Below are 13,558 nucleotides of genomic sequence, written 5' to 3'. Positions count from 1 at the left end.
GATCACAAATGACTATACCAAAAGCCCACAGTGGTGGTTCTACTTTTGAAGGAAGCGTCGACATTCGACCCAGGATTCAGATCTCACAACGCTCTTACCTTCTTGAAGACAACAACAAATGAAGGCTCTCACAATCTAGGTGACTTCTTCGTCATTGTCCCAGCTAGTATTCACTCCATTTCTGCACATTCTCTTGTTGGAACTCCGATGCATAATACCACCAGTTCCTTTACATAAGTTAAGCTTGTGGTTCAAGTGTTCAGGTAACAGAAACTCTTGCAAATGACCATCACACATACCGAAAAAGACCATCTTCTTCACATGTAGTGGGACTAGCTGAATACAGAAGGGTTTATGACGTCTATTTAGAGGAGGAAGCGACAAGGGAAAGACCAATTTAGTAGAGTCAATGAGGTAATCCACTATCAAAGGCTCTCAAGCTAAAGAATTTAGCCATATATACTACATATATATAGCCTTTATTTGGCCCATTTCAGATTGAAAAATGAACAAAAACAAGAAAATGAGAAAGGGATTCTGAACTTTGAATTATGTTTGAGTTCCTTTTGGAGTTCAAGTACCAATCTGTTTTCCAATTCTATTTTCGTTCCGGCATTCTAATTAAAAAGTTCAATATCTTGCCAGATACCTTCTACAAGAAACTAGTGAATCACAACGTCGATAACTATACACTACTGATAGATTAATCAAGCAAGTTTAACACACTAAGAATTTAGAAGATGAAAGATGGAGACCACAAACATTAGCATATGAACCGTTATACCTCTAGAGGAATTTCTCGATAGTGGCTGTTAATGTAGTTTTTGGAACAGCGCCGATGATCGCATCTTTCTTCTCCCCGTTTTTGAAGATAATGATAGTTGGTATACTCCGGATTCCATACTCTGTAGCAATTGTTGGGCTTTCATCTGTGTTCAGATTAAAGCATTTCAATTTACCTGTAAACTCTTTCGAGAGTTCTCCTACGACTGGATGGATCATGCGGCAAGGCCCACACCAAGGGGCCCAGAACTCAACCAGCACAGGTAGATCACTGTCAAGGACTTCAGTCTTCCATGATGAATCGGTGACCGAAGGTACTGCAGATACATGAACCAGATAGATTTTATCAGTAAAATCGTTTAATTATGGTACTGGCTCCTGTATTTATCATGATTTCTTGCCACAGAAGTAAATTTGAGGTAAGCAAGTCTTTCAGCGACCATGTAGCATAAAATGTATGGATGAGGTGAACTGCACACATGACAATAGATGGGCTTGTAAGGGCCTGGGTCGCTACATCTGACAGTTCACGCTTGCGCTGAAAGTCGAGGACCAGGAAATGCCCAATGGTTTCCATATTCATGATTCTTCTTCATTACAACAGTTGAAAGCGTAAGAAAGAACACCAAAGGTTGAGTTTCATCAACTTTTCCCTTTTCCATCGACAATAACTTGTTCTAAGATTTTCGAAGACCAGAAGCTCAGAAGGAATATTCACATTCTACATATACTTGAAACTTGACATAAAATCAATCATATGCATGAAAAAGATCCAGTATGCCATGTTGAAAATGTAGAACAACAACCACGTAATAGGATTGTGATGTCAGGCGAAAGATGCAGAAAAGTTTAATTAAGATATTTGATCCATACAACAAATTCTTACTGAATAATTAAAATCATAGAACTGTACTCTTGAGATAGAGCTAATGATACATAAGATGTTCTTTGGGAAGGAGTACAAGAGATAATAGTCATTGGACGTTAGTGACACTGGTAAGTGGTATGAGTCGTATAACTGGGTACTAAAATGTTGACCACCTTTTGGTGTTGTGGTTGGACACCCACTCTGCAACACAAAGGTCCCAGGTTCGATCCGATGGAAGTGCAGATTTATTAAACTTGGGTATAAATAAAGTAAAGGAAGATTAGATGGCCTTTAGGCCCCCCTTAGGTTGGCCTTTAAGGGTAGATGTATATGGCTTGGCTTTTAGGGCTCAAATCAAGCAGTTATAATACTTATTCAATTCATGAATCTCGACGTATCTTTGTATTATCTCTTCATGATGTATCAATCCCTTGTAATGAGGAAGCAATGAGCATAACTTGAAAATTAAGTCAATCTCTATATAGTTGGAACTTCTGGTCTAGGCAATTGGTGTAGTCGAATGAAGTCAATTAAGGAAGTGCTCTTACTGAGCAATCACAGCAAGTTGATTCATTAAGCTTCTAGGACAATTCAAACTGTGGATTTAAGAGGAGGAACAGCTCAATTACCATCAAGTTATCAGAAGAAATGGAGATTCACTGATCATCTCCCAAGGAAAAAAAAATATCAGTCCTATTTCCTAACTCTTATGATCTACAGAAAATACAGGTTATCAGTACAAATTGAACGTAGAAATGAGATGCAATCACAGAGGGTAAGTAAGTAAATCAATTCGAACACCTAAAATAGGAATTATTTTAGAAACCCTAACCTTGAAGAGCAGTTTCCTGAGCTTCACATACAATTCCTTGCCGACGAATTACTGAGTGATTTCTGAATCCAACTGATGATGCTAAAGTGCGCCTTGGAGATTGAATCTTCAACCCCTTGAATCCGGGAAAATAACTAGTACTTTTTCTGCTACCGTAAGAAGCAGAAATCGTTGACGATGATATGACAGGTGCAGAAGGATTTGTTAAAAGGGGAGAAGAGCGAGGAACAGTGATTGATTCGATTAAAGCAGCCATATTTCTTGATCTGAAACTTCGATGTGTAGAGGAAGATGAATTGATACACTTGAGAGAGTGAGAGGTGAGAAGAATTTGTCCGAGAAGAGTTTGGAGAGAGACAATAAAAACCCTAATTATTGGATTTAGCAGAGAGGAGAGAGATCTGATTGGTATTTGTTTGTTTTTTTTTCCTTGGAAAAGATAAAAGAAGGGATAAAAGATGTATAGGGGGGGCAAATAGATGGAGGACATTTTCGGCATGTGAGTCTCTACTACACGTTTCTTGTGTGGAGGCACAGACAAGTCCATACGTTTCATGTGTCTCTATTCTATATCCAATTTTTATAGTGTTTTTAATACATCGAGCTGTCGAAATACTACTGAACGTAAAGTCCAACAAATTAAATTGGCTTATAGACTGATAAATTAAATGGCCTAAAGCCTACATGAACTACTTTATTTATACTCAAGTTCAATATTTTTGGATTTACACTTTCATGGGACCGAATCTGGAACCTCTGCATTACATAGTATATGCACTGATCAATGTATAGATCGTAGTCGATTTCTCAAAAAAAAAATTTATAAGATTTTACGTGGGATTTCGTTCTTATTAAAGGTAATGTGATTTTTCGTCAAGACTTTATCAAACAAATACACCGGTTTTTTCTAATGGGTAAGAATTTTCTTACGTGAGAAGGTATGTGGATGTGAAAACCAGCTTTTTCTAATGGGCAAAAAAATGAAAATTTTCACACCTGAATTTCAGTTTTAAGTGTTTGATGGGGCAGTGAGAAAATGAGTTGCTTTTAAAATTTGGATTATTTTTCTAATTTAATTTAGGGTTAGGATTCTCAAGATTGATGTTAATTCCATTTTTAGGTTTGGGTTTCAATCTATCTTCAACCAAAAAATTGCAAATGAATTGAGTTTCAAGTTGGTTCAATCAATCTTCCAATATCGGATTTGGGGTTTTAGAGTTTCTATTTAAGGCTGGGGGGACTGCAGGTGAAGCGATTTGTGTCTATCTTCAAGGTTGATAGTAAGGTTTCTACCAGCATAATGATAAAGCAAATACCCAAGCAGATCAGGTTCGTATTCATATCATGTAGGTGAAACGATTTGGGTTGTCTATATTTGTGTTATATAACTGTCTTAGGTCGACAGATCGACGGTGTTGTTGAAGGTTCCGATTTGTGGGTAAAGGTGAATATTATTGGGTTAACACGATTTGGTTAGGGCAAGTCCAATGTGGGGCTCGGGCTTCCAATTTTGGGAGCCTTTGATTTTTAGGAGCCCGGGACTTTTTTCAATTCCAATGTCGGGCTCCTAACAGGGGTTCCCAAATTTAAATTATGTATGTGTGTAATGTACGTGTGCAGACTTTTAATTTCAATTTGCTACTATAAATTATTAATTTCAAATATAAAATTGAAATTTAATATTATGTTAGAGAGAGAGAAAGAATTTTGAAAAGATGAAAAAAATTAGAGAAATGATTGGAAAAACAAATTTAAAACAATTTATATTTTTTGAAAAAAAAATTAGTTTAGAAGAAAAATTTTAACAAATAAACAAAAATAAAGAAGTTGGGAGACCCCCAACAACCATATTTGGGGTTGGGAGGCCCAGCCCCACCGGGAGCCCAGCCGCGGGACTCCCGGGTTGGACTCCGTGGGTTGGGGGCCCAGCCCCCCCCCCCCCCCCCCCCCCACACACATTGGAGTTGCTCTTAGGATTGTTGTTTCTTACGTGGAATTGATAAGATCAAGAAATGTTTTTGGGGTTAATTCAAACTTAGACGTAACATTCATATTCCTCCATCACCAGTAATCCCATATCACTCTTTCTTCTTCTTCTTAGTGTCACTGTAGATCTTCCTTTGCTCCTCATAAATCTCAAATTCCAAAAACAATGCCACTTCCAACATCTTCATTCTTTGAACTAACAAGACCAAATCAGCAATTTTCATATTGAAATCACAATCTAATGGAATAGTGTTAGGTTTAATAATCACCATGAATCACAATTGGATCACAAGAATAATGAAGAAATTCCGACAGATAGTTCAATTAGAGAGAGGAAGGAGATTGAGATTATGAGATTGAGAGGAAGTAGCCGGAGGAGAGATGAGGAAGTTACGGAAGAAGGAGAAAGAACGCGTTTATGTTAAGAGTGGGAAATGGATTTTCCCATCTTTTTTGTGGGGAAAGAAATAAGCCATTTTGCCCACTTTTTTTTCTCATAAGAAATCAGTTCTTACTCTATAGAGTCTTATCACACAACAGAAAGTCCACTTTCTCAAGAAAACAACTTTCTCAACCCTGTTTTCCCACGTATCAAACAAATCTTAATCTCATTTTAAATTATCTTTGGACATTTCTGTCTACGATCTTAATAAACAAGAAAAAAGTTCGATGTCGAGATAAAAAGAAAAATAAAACATTGATATGCTATTGAAACTGAGCCACATCATATTTCTTCTTAAAAAAATCAAATACGAAACAAAACATTAAACAGACAAATCATTTGTTTCCTAAATCATACCTAGAACGAAAATAAAGATCCGAACAAATCAAAAACAAATCTGTTCTTGAATCCGATTTGTAAAGAAACTCTTGATTACTTTTGAAATCGTTTATCTATTTAGATTTTAGTCTTCTTGTTTACACATGGAAGATGTCAAATTCAATGATTCATCTCCGTAGCTTCAAAAGAATTTAGTCAATGATCCAACAATTAAACTTTCATTAACGATCTTCAAAAAAAACTTGCTTTAATCTAAGTTGTTCAATATAAAACTTGATTGATCCAGTAAAAAGACAAAAGATTTAGAAAAAAGACAAAGCTTTAATTGAGAGTCGAGGGAGCTTATATTTGGACGCCGAGTCCTAACCGGTTGGACATTCTCCTAGGCCATCAAACAACCATTTTCCACTTGGGATTTTGTTCTAGCCAGGGGTGGAGCGTGACGAAGACCACATCATCAGGTTCTTTCCAATTTCATAAAGATAGTAGGGGTGAAATTGTAATTTATTCATTTAATTTTGAGTTAATTCCTATATGGCCCCCTACTTTGTGACCAGCTTCCTTTATGGCCCCCTTTTTTTCGTAAATTCAAATATGGCCCCCTATTTTCAAGTAAATGTCATTACTACCCTTCTTAATTCTAAATTTAAAACATTTAAAAAAAATTATTTCCACCTCACCCCTCTCTCTCTCCACCTCATCTCTCTTTCCAACTCACCTCTCTCTCTCTCTCCAATTCACCTCTCTCTCTTTCCAACTCACCTCTCTCTCTCTCCAACTCACTCCTCTCTCTCTCCAACTCACCTTCATCTTCTCCGGTTAAGGTCGCCGGCCGGAAAATTTCCGGCCGGCGACCTCAAAAAAAAAAAAAAAAAAAAAATTTTCCTCTCATCTCTCTCTCTCTCTAAAAGCTCCGGCGAAGGGGGTTTCCCTTCGCCGGAGCCGTGAACAGACCAGATCGGTCTGTTCACGAACAGACCTCTAATGGTCTGTTCGTGAACAGACCGATCTGGTCTGTTCACGAGCAGACCTCTAATGGTCTGTTCGTGAACAGACCGATCTGGTCTGTTCACGAGCAGCCCTTTAATGGCTGCTCGTGAACAGACCAGATCTGGTCTGTTCACGAGCAGCCATTACAGGTCTGCTCGTGAACAGACCAGATCGGTCTGTTCACGAACAGACCATTAGAGGTCTGTTCGTGAACAGACCGATCTGGTCTGTTCACGGCTCCGGCGAAGGGAAACCCCCTTCGCCGGAGCTTTTAGAGAGAGAGAGAGAGATAAGAGGAAAATTTTTTTTTTTTTTTTTTTTTGAGGTCGCCTGCCGGAAAATTTTCCGGCCGGCGACCTTAATCGGAGAAGATGAAGGTGAGTTGGAGAGAGAGAGGAGTGGTGAGTTGGAAAGAGAGGTGATGTGGAGAGAGAGAGTTGACATGGAGAGAGATGTGTGGTGGGAGAGGAAATGAGGTGGAATTATAATTTTATTTTTATTTTTAATTTTGAAAAAAGATTTAAAGGAAGGGTAGTTAGGACAATTACATCAAAAAAGGGGGCCATATTTGAATTTACGAAAAAAAGGGGGCCATAAAGGAAGCTGGTCACAAAGTAGGGGGCCATATAGGAATTAACTCTTTAATTTTATATTTTATGGTCTGTATCTCGACCTAACGAGAAGAAGAAAGCCGGCCGTGAAGCAGTTCTTCACTGGTTGAAGAAAGACAAACTGAGAAGCATAGAAAGGGTTCATTTTATTAGATTCAAACATTGGTTACTGAAGGTAATCGAGGTGTGTTTTTTGATTCATCATACAAAATCTCCATTAATATTTGTAGGTTTTGCTCATTTCTCTTTGTTGGTTTGCTAATCTAGGGTTAGGGTTTATTAAATTTCATCATGGAAAACGTAACCCTGATCACACTTGCTCAGTCAACCCTTTTCATTAGGTTTATCAAATTACCAATTTTCTAGTGTTCACTTCTCGTGGCATTCCTTAAGAGTTTTCAAATGCTGGGGTTTAAGCTTTTTTAGGGTTTTGTTTAACTTTCATGCAACTCAAGCAAACTATTATTTTTTTCTTGAAAATTTGAATGAATATATCAAGAAAAGAAATATTTACAAAAACTCAAGCAACCTATTTCAACCGACACATCTTGCCAATTTATGTTGGGCAAATTTGTTCTTCAATGGTTTTCCACCTGCAAGATTGATCTAAATCGATTCCTGAAGCAACCACGATACATGGGTTTTAGGGTTTTGAATGATTGACTTCGGGCTTGTGTTCAAATTGGGGTTAGATTTTACGAGTTTTTTCCTTTAATAATCTCAGTGACTGTATGAAACTTTGGACTAATGAAATCTCGCTCTGTCTTTTGAGTTCTTGGGTCAATTTCTTATTGCAATTTGTGGAAATGGTCTTGTTAAAAAAAAATTTCAATTTCATTCCTAAGTTTCCAATTGTGGCATTGCTTGTTCCTTGGTATCAATTTGCGCATGAAAAATCGTTCGTACAAACCGAGAGAAAGAAAATACTTTAAGTACTATGCTCTAAGAAGCATTTAGAATGGGGAAACTCTTTTAGCTGTTTTTGTATTAAATCCTTTTTGGTTAATCATCCTAAAGTTATTATGTAATTTTCATTTTCAATTACTTTCATGTTTTTGTGTTCCTCAGGTTGATGCTTTTTTACCTTGGTAAAGACTGTTGATTGAAGATTGTTTAGATTTTTAATCATGGTAGGGTGGCAAAGGCATTGCCAGTCACTAATTCGTCATGCTGCTAAAAAGTTGGAGGCAAGTTGCATTGCATCTGCCAACTTTTCAAGCACTCACATCAAATCCTCTTCTCCGTTAGGTAATTTAAGTTATTCTCTCTCTACCTCTATTTGTAATTGATTAGATTGTGATTTAAGGTCATTTTCAAAACTAATTATTTTCTCTCAAATTACAATGCCTGTTTAATACCTTAGACATTACACATGTTGGCTAACAGTTGTAAACTTGGGCGGGTAAGGTCTGTATGAGAGACTCTAAACCCTGATTTGCATTATATTGCTCGACTAATAAAGTCACCTCTGATTAACATTTATAATTCGTGCCAAGCCTTGATATTCTTCATATCACCCGGGGGAGCTAACTCGAACTTGTCCTGGTTGACAACATTATCCTATTTATTCTTAATTGAGCGTTTCTAAGACGGTTCTTCTGTTATTTTTTTAGTCACATAGATCAACAACCAGCAGTCAACTTAATTGATGTATTTATTAACTTCCTGTAATTACTTTACTCAGTACAAAAAATAAGACGCCCCTGTTTCTAATTGCAGAAATTTGATAGTTTAGTAATATGGATTTTTTCAGGGCAATTTCATCATCTCATGAGAACATCAGATTCCTCTGCAACAAGCACCCTTCGGCCTCTTCATCAGTATTTCCAACAATTGGTAATACTAACTTGTACCGCATAGATTTGAAAAACTTTCTTTTAACTTAGTCACATTCTTGCCTACCAATTTGTGTGAAGTTTCAAAGACCAAATATGTTCTCCTCACTTTCCAAATTGAAGTCTTAGTGGAAGTGAGCATTAGGTTCTTTTCACGCACACATATTACATGCACCCAAAAGAAAGATCTCCAGAGCATTATATTAATAGATAACTAAGTTACTAAGGTTTTAGCGTGAACTCTTGGTTGTGTAAACCTCAAATCTCTCACTGTCCTTCGCATACAACAAGCATCATACCCCAAACAATTATATGGGGTAGTTAGAAGGATGGGAACATAATCATCTTTAAAGATAGAAGTCTGATACACAAGTGGCCATCCTTAGCATCCAAGCAACTACTTTCGTTGGAGTATGCAATTGACATGGGCAAACCTTCATTGATTTCTCTGTCTCTCGCGAGGCTATGATCAAAACGATGCAATTTTGGTTTTGACAGCAAACTTTGTCTGCTGTGCTAGGTTCCACCGTTTATAGGATCCTACCAATACCATTCTTGTATAGTTTTTTTGGGTTTAATTTAATCAACTTATCAAAAAAATAGGTGAGGTCAGAAGCAGAAAAAAAAAATGAAGGGGGAGTTTAATCTCTAGGGTCTCGATATCCCGTTCTTATTATCATATCCGGACCGTTTGATCAAAATCGATGGTCTAGATTATAACGTGATAGGGTTGGTGGGCTAAACTAGAACTCTCTAGGCACTGAAAACTGGTTTTTAAATGAAAAGAAGCACCAGCCGGGACGAGAATTCCAACGTGGCATGCCGCGTCAGGTTTCGGTCTAAACTCGGCTGAAGTCTTCGTCGCTGCTATCATTATTATTTTCTTTATTGCCGGCAAGTGTTTCAAGTTTTCGTTATTTGTTTGTAACATGAACATTGCAATAGAGAGGCCCATATAAAAAAGTTTGTTTATCTAGTCAATGGAATTTTGTGCTATTTTTTGTTCTCTTAAGAAATGGAAGTGTAGAAACTATTGTTCTCTTTGTTATTCTTGTAATGTTAAATTTAGTCTGGTGCCATTCTTTTTCTTGTAGGGAATTTCAACCTCAAGAAAGTTGCTTGAAGAGTCATCTTCGGATCAAACTCCGGTCCCTTCTCCTCTGTCGTCACCTGTTTTGGCTCTGGGAAGTGGAAAAACTGAAGACCAAGCTGCAGTTGCTAAACGTACTAAAGTTCAAGCAGTGTTGAAGGCCATAAAGCAGGTAAGAATAGCACATGTGTTGCACCTACCTTACTTAGTTACTTGTTACTGCTTCGCTTCTTCTCCTAACTTTTTTTCCATACTAAAGCAAATAAAATACTGCTGAAGTGCCCAGTGCTGCGTTTTTTAAGTATTCAGGTCTAGCCTTAGTATTAATTTAAGGTTCTGCACATCAAATATGTTTCGAGGACTCTATTTCTGAAAATGATTTATGTAATGGATTTTCTTTTTGGGAAGTTATGTAATGTATTAGTTATGAATTTGTAATATCTTTGACCTAAACTTATGTAAAGAACCATATTATCTAGTTAGGCATTTGTCGACATTTATTGTCTGTGCTCTAAAGTTTCTTATTGGGCAAAATTAGTCGGTTAGAAGCGTCTCTTAGTCACATATCTTCCCATTGGACTCCATATCAGTATTTTGATTTGGTATACTGAAAATCTGAAATCTGTGGTTGACTGGTTACCCAATTTAGTTTCTAAGTTGGTCTCTGTATGCTCACTCCCCATTAGTGTATAAAATTCAAATGTTTGAAGTATATTGGCTTAACATATAAACTTTGGCAAGTGATACTCTGTTGGTCAAAATCTTCCTGTGGTAAAGATAAACAGAAGTGTTTTTTCTGAAATAAAACGAAAAGAAAGTGAGAAGAACAATAATAATTCCTACCTGGATTGCTGGAGTTTGTACTTCACTGACACATCTAATCAGACATTTCTGTAAGAAGCAGCCAACCATGAAGGCGTCCATGAGTTATAAGAACTAAGATTCGTCTTTTGTATACTCAGTTTTACAATTTGTTCATTTACAGAGTCCCAAGAAAGTTAATCTCGTAGCTGCGTTGGTTCGTGGGATGCGTGTGGAAGATGCATTATTGCAACTGCAAGTGACAGTAAAGCGATCAGCAAAGACTGTCTATCAGGTAAATCTGATGTACATCATTATAGTTGAGCTGTTGAGGAATTTGATTTGAAACAAGATCTTTTTATTGCTAGGTTCCAAGTCTTTATCATTTCTAAATCTTCTTTTGGCTGAAAAGAATGCAGATAAAAAATGAATTAGACCAAAATCGAGTAATGGAATCTACCAGTGAGTCTTATTTTGATAAATCTCTGATTAACGTGAACAAAATTTTTCCCATGCAGGTTATACACTCAGCTCGAGCAAATGCAACCCATAATCATGGCTTGGATCCGGATAGATTGTTAGTTGGTATATAAGTCGTTAAGCTACTAAATTTTTTCGGAATTTGTTTATCTTGTTCTAATCCAACTACTACTTTATATTATTTCACTAAAGATATTGACCTATTTCCTAATTTTACTGCACAGCTGAAGCATTTGTTGGAAAAGGTTTCTTCAAGAAAAGAGTTTCATATCACGCCAAAGGAAGATCTGGAATAAAAGTGAGGCCTGAATGTAGGTTAACTGTAGTTGTTAGAGAGATGACCCCCGAAGAGGAAGCTGAAGTAGCTAGGTTGAGAGTGAGCAATTTCCGCAAGCTTTCGAAGCGGGAGAGGAGACTGGTTCCACATCAACTTATTGAGACTACTCCCGTATGGAACCGTAAAGGCAGGGCAAGTAGTCAAAGTATGAGTTCTTCGGCTTAAGACTACCCCTGTTTGGAATCGTATCAGCAGGACTACTTTCGTATTTCAAGAGTTAACAACTTTGGTTCGAACAAAGAGCTGTAAGTTGTTCGAACTTTTGGTTTGTAAACTTTTTCTTAGTCTGTGCACTTTGTTGTCTCGTCTCTCTTCCGGTTAGAGTCTTTGAAACTAGTTTCTTACAAAACTAGATTGAACTAACTTGAAGTCTGACAAACAATTTTGCTTTAATTTAAGAATAAGTTCTATACTTCTAATGTTATCTTGTGGACGGACCACTTCATCCTTTAATCCCACATTACACGATTGAAGCTGATGAATGTGTTGTACTTATTAATGTGATATTGTGGTTTATACATTCTATGACCCTCATTCTTGGGATGAATTACTGTTGCATGTAATAAATTTGTAAGTGGGGTATAACATGATATTTTTAGGAGACCATATGTATGAGTGCGGAGTGGTGTCGGTGCAGTGAGAAGGTCTAATAGGCGACATCTCTAATATCACTCGTGAAATTTGAGAATGTCCAAGGCTGATATAAAGCACAACCGAGGATGGGAGGTTGAAAGGAGTGTCATGTGCGAAAGCTACTGCAGCAGTTCACAATTATCGCGCCCCAGTTCAAGAAATAGTTAACTAAGGTCTTCGTAAACCTGGTATCTATTCATTTAGGAAAATCAAAGTTCAAAGCTATCTTTCCCCAGTACTGAGATTCTCTGTCATTCTCTCATATCTATATATGTCTGCCTGTTTGACGTTTGTTCATTCATGTGGGGGATAGTTCATCTGGACTCTGGGTGCAAATCAAATCCAGTAGTTGTTAAAGGACACAAATTATGTTGAGTACATACCAAAAACCAATGTAAGATAAACAAAACCCCAAATTGAAAACATACCAATGTAAGATAAACATGTATGAAAAATACATGTAAAATACAGTCTAATTATTTTTACCGAAACCCCAAATTGAAACATACCAATGTAAGATAAACAAAATTTTTACCAGAACCCACATCTCCATTCATTTACAAATATTTTTTTGTTGCAAGTAATCATCTTATATCACAAAAGAGATGCAAAATTTTCATATCAGGAGCTGTAAAAATGATAAATACATGAAGAATACTTAAAACATTACCTTACAAAAACTGCGGGTAATTTTGTCATAAATTCCACTTGTCAAAGCTTTCACTTCATACAGCAATGTTAAAGGGCTGCAACCTACAACCAATTTCTTGTGTTATTCTTTTTTTTTTCAACTTTCAATCATCCCCGTTCAGTTCAATTAGTCAACAAATAGTAAGATTACCAGACATTGATGTTTGGCTAGTAGAACAACGTAACAAAAAGACATATATTCACACAAATATAGTTTTATTCAACTATATTTTGTATCTATTACATAATTAAAGGGATACATATCTAACGAATGATAAAATGAAGAAAGAAATATCAAACATTGCAACATGGATCGTTAGAATGTGTTGATAGCTAATCTAACTAATTCTATAGAGAGAACGCCATCTAAATACCAAAAATTCAAGTACGCACCACAACCGCAATCCATAATTTACGAGAATCCGGAAGTGCTACATAACGCAATTTTCTTCACTGATGTTACGAATCACCTAGATTAACACAGGGTCGTGCCTGAGAATGTGGGGGCCCGGTGCGAACCTTAAATCTAGGCTCGTCATACAATAAAAAATTTACAAACAAAAATAAAAGACAGAACTATTAGTATATGGATGAAAACTGTAAATGAATCTAAATTATTATGAACAAAGCACTTGTAGGAAAACTTCTTACTTTGGTACTTCATTTTTATAAGAAATCTAACCTAAGAATCTACAATCACTTGTAAGCAAATATATCTATTTATTCGATCTATGATCAAACGTTTATACTACGAATAACATTGAAACTTCAAACTTGTATAGTATGATTGGATCCTAATATGTGCATAGATAGCTGAAACCTGAAAATGATAAGTGTTACA

The 13,558-nt window shown here is 36.6% G+C and overlaps 2 protein-coding genes across 3 annotated transcripts; one reads left to right on the top strand and one right to left on the bottom strand.

Annotated features, from left to right (window-relative positions):
- Positions 1-524: 524 nt before the first annotated feature.
- Positions 525-3,031, bottom strand: LOC147552030 (thioredoxin M4, chloroplastic-like). The gene is made up of 2 exons (XM_086669347.1): positions 2,484-3,031; positions 525-1,100 (listed from the first exon to the last, which is right to left on the bottom strand). Exons 1-2 carry the CDS (start codon positions 3,028-3,030, stop codon positions 787-789), a joined length of 861 nt encoding a protein of 286 aa, XP_086525473.1. The 5' UTR covers position 3,031; the 3' UTR covers positions 525-786.
- A 2,576-nt stretch (positions 3,032-5,607) lies between these two features.
- LOC147552029 (uncharacterized) lies at positions 5,608-11,813 on the top strand. 2 transcript variants are annotated; one of them, XM_086666057.1, is made up of 8 exons: positions 5,608-5,749; positions 6,871-7,035; positions 7,920-8,099; positions 8,605-8,687; positions 9,781-9,948; positions 10,762-10,872; positions 11,096-11,162; positions 11,282-11,813. In XM_086666057.1, the coding sequence occupies exons 3-8, from the start codon at positions 7,979-7,981 to the stop codon at positions 11,557-11,559; spliced, it is 828 nt and encodes a 275-aa protein (XP_086522183.1). In that variant the 5' UTR covers positions 5,608-5,749; positions 6,871-7,035; positions 7,920-7,978; the 3' UTR covers positions 11,560-11,813. The 2 variants fall into 2 exon arrangements, with proteins under 2 accessions (XP_086522183.1, XP_086522184.1); XM_086666058.1 differs by lacking the exon at positions 5,608-5,749 and having other exon boundaries at positions 6,879-7,026.
- Positions 11,814-13,558: the final 1,745 nt, after the last annotated feature.

The sequence above is a fragment of the Eschscholzia californica genome, unplaced genomic scaffold (genome assembly GCF_041429995.1).
Source record: "Eschscholzia californica isolate CP2 unplaced genomic scaffold, dmEscCali1.0.p SCAF_3, whole genome shotgun sequence".
In the NCBI taxonomy this organism is placed as follows: domain Eukaryota; kingdom Viridiplantae; phylum Streptophyta; class Magnoliopsida; order Ranunculales; family Papaveraceae; genus Eschscholzia; species Eschscholzia californica.
The sequence above is the reverse complement of the archived record's forward strand: the minus strand, read 5'-3'. Positions and strand labels throughout refer to the sequence as shown.

What these genes read in the sequence shown, in the direction of transcription:
- LOC147552030 (XM_086669347.1), bottom strand. Translation starts at nt 3,030, where the DNA reads ATGGACTTGTCTGTGCCTCCACACAAGAAACGTGTAGTAGAGACTCAC. An exon ending in TCAGGAAACTGCTCTTCAAG is followed by an intron (nt 1,101 to 2,483) that starts GTTAGGGTTTCT and finishes ATGTATCTGCAG; the next exon opens with TACCTTCGGTCACCGATTCA.
- LOC147552029 (XM_086666057.1), top strand. Translation starts at nt 7,979, where the DNA reads ATGGTAGGGTGGCAAAGGCATTGCCAGTCACTAATTCGTCATGCTGCT. An exon ending in ATCAGTATTTCCAACAATTG is followed by an intron (nt 8,688 to 9,780) that starts GTAATACTAACT and finishes TTTTTCTTGTAG; the next exon opens with GGAATTTCAACCTCAAGAAA. An exon ending in TCCGGATAGATTGTTAGTTG is followed by an intron (nt 11,163 to 11,281) that starts GTATATAAGTCG and finishes TTTACTGCACAG; the next exon opens with CTGAAGCATTTGTTGGAAAA.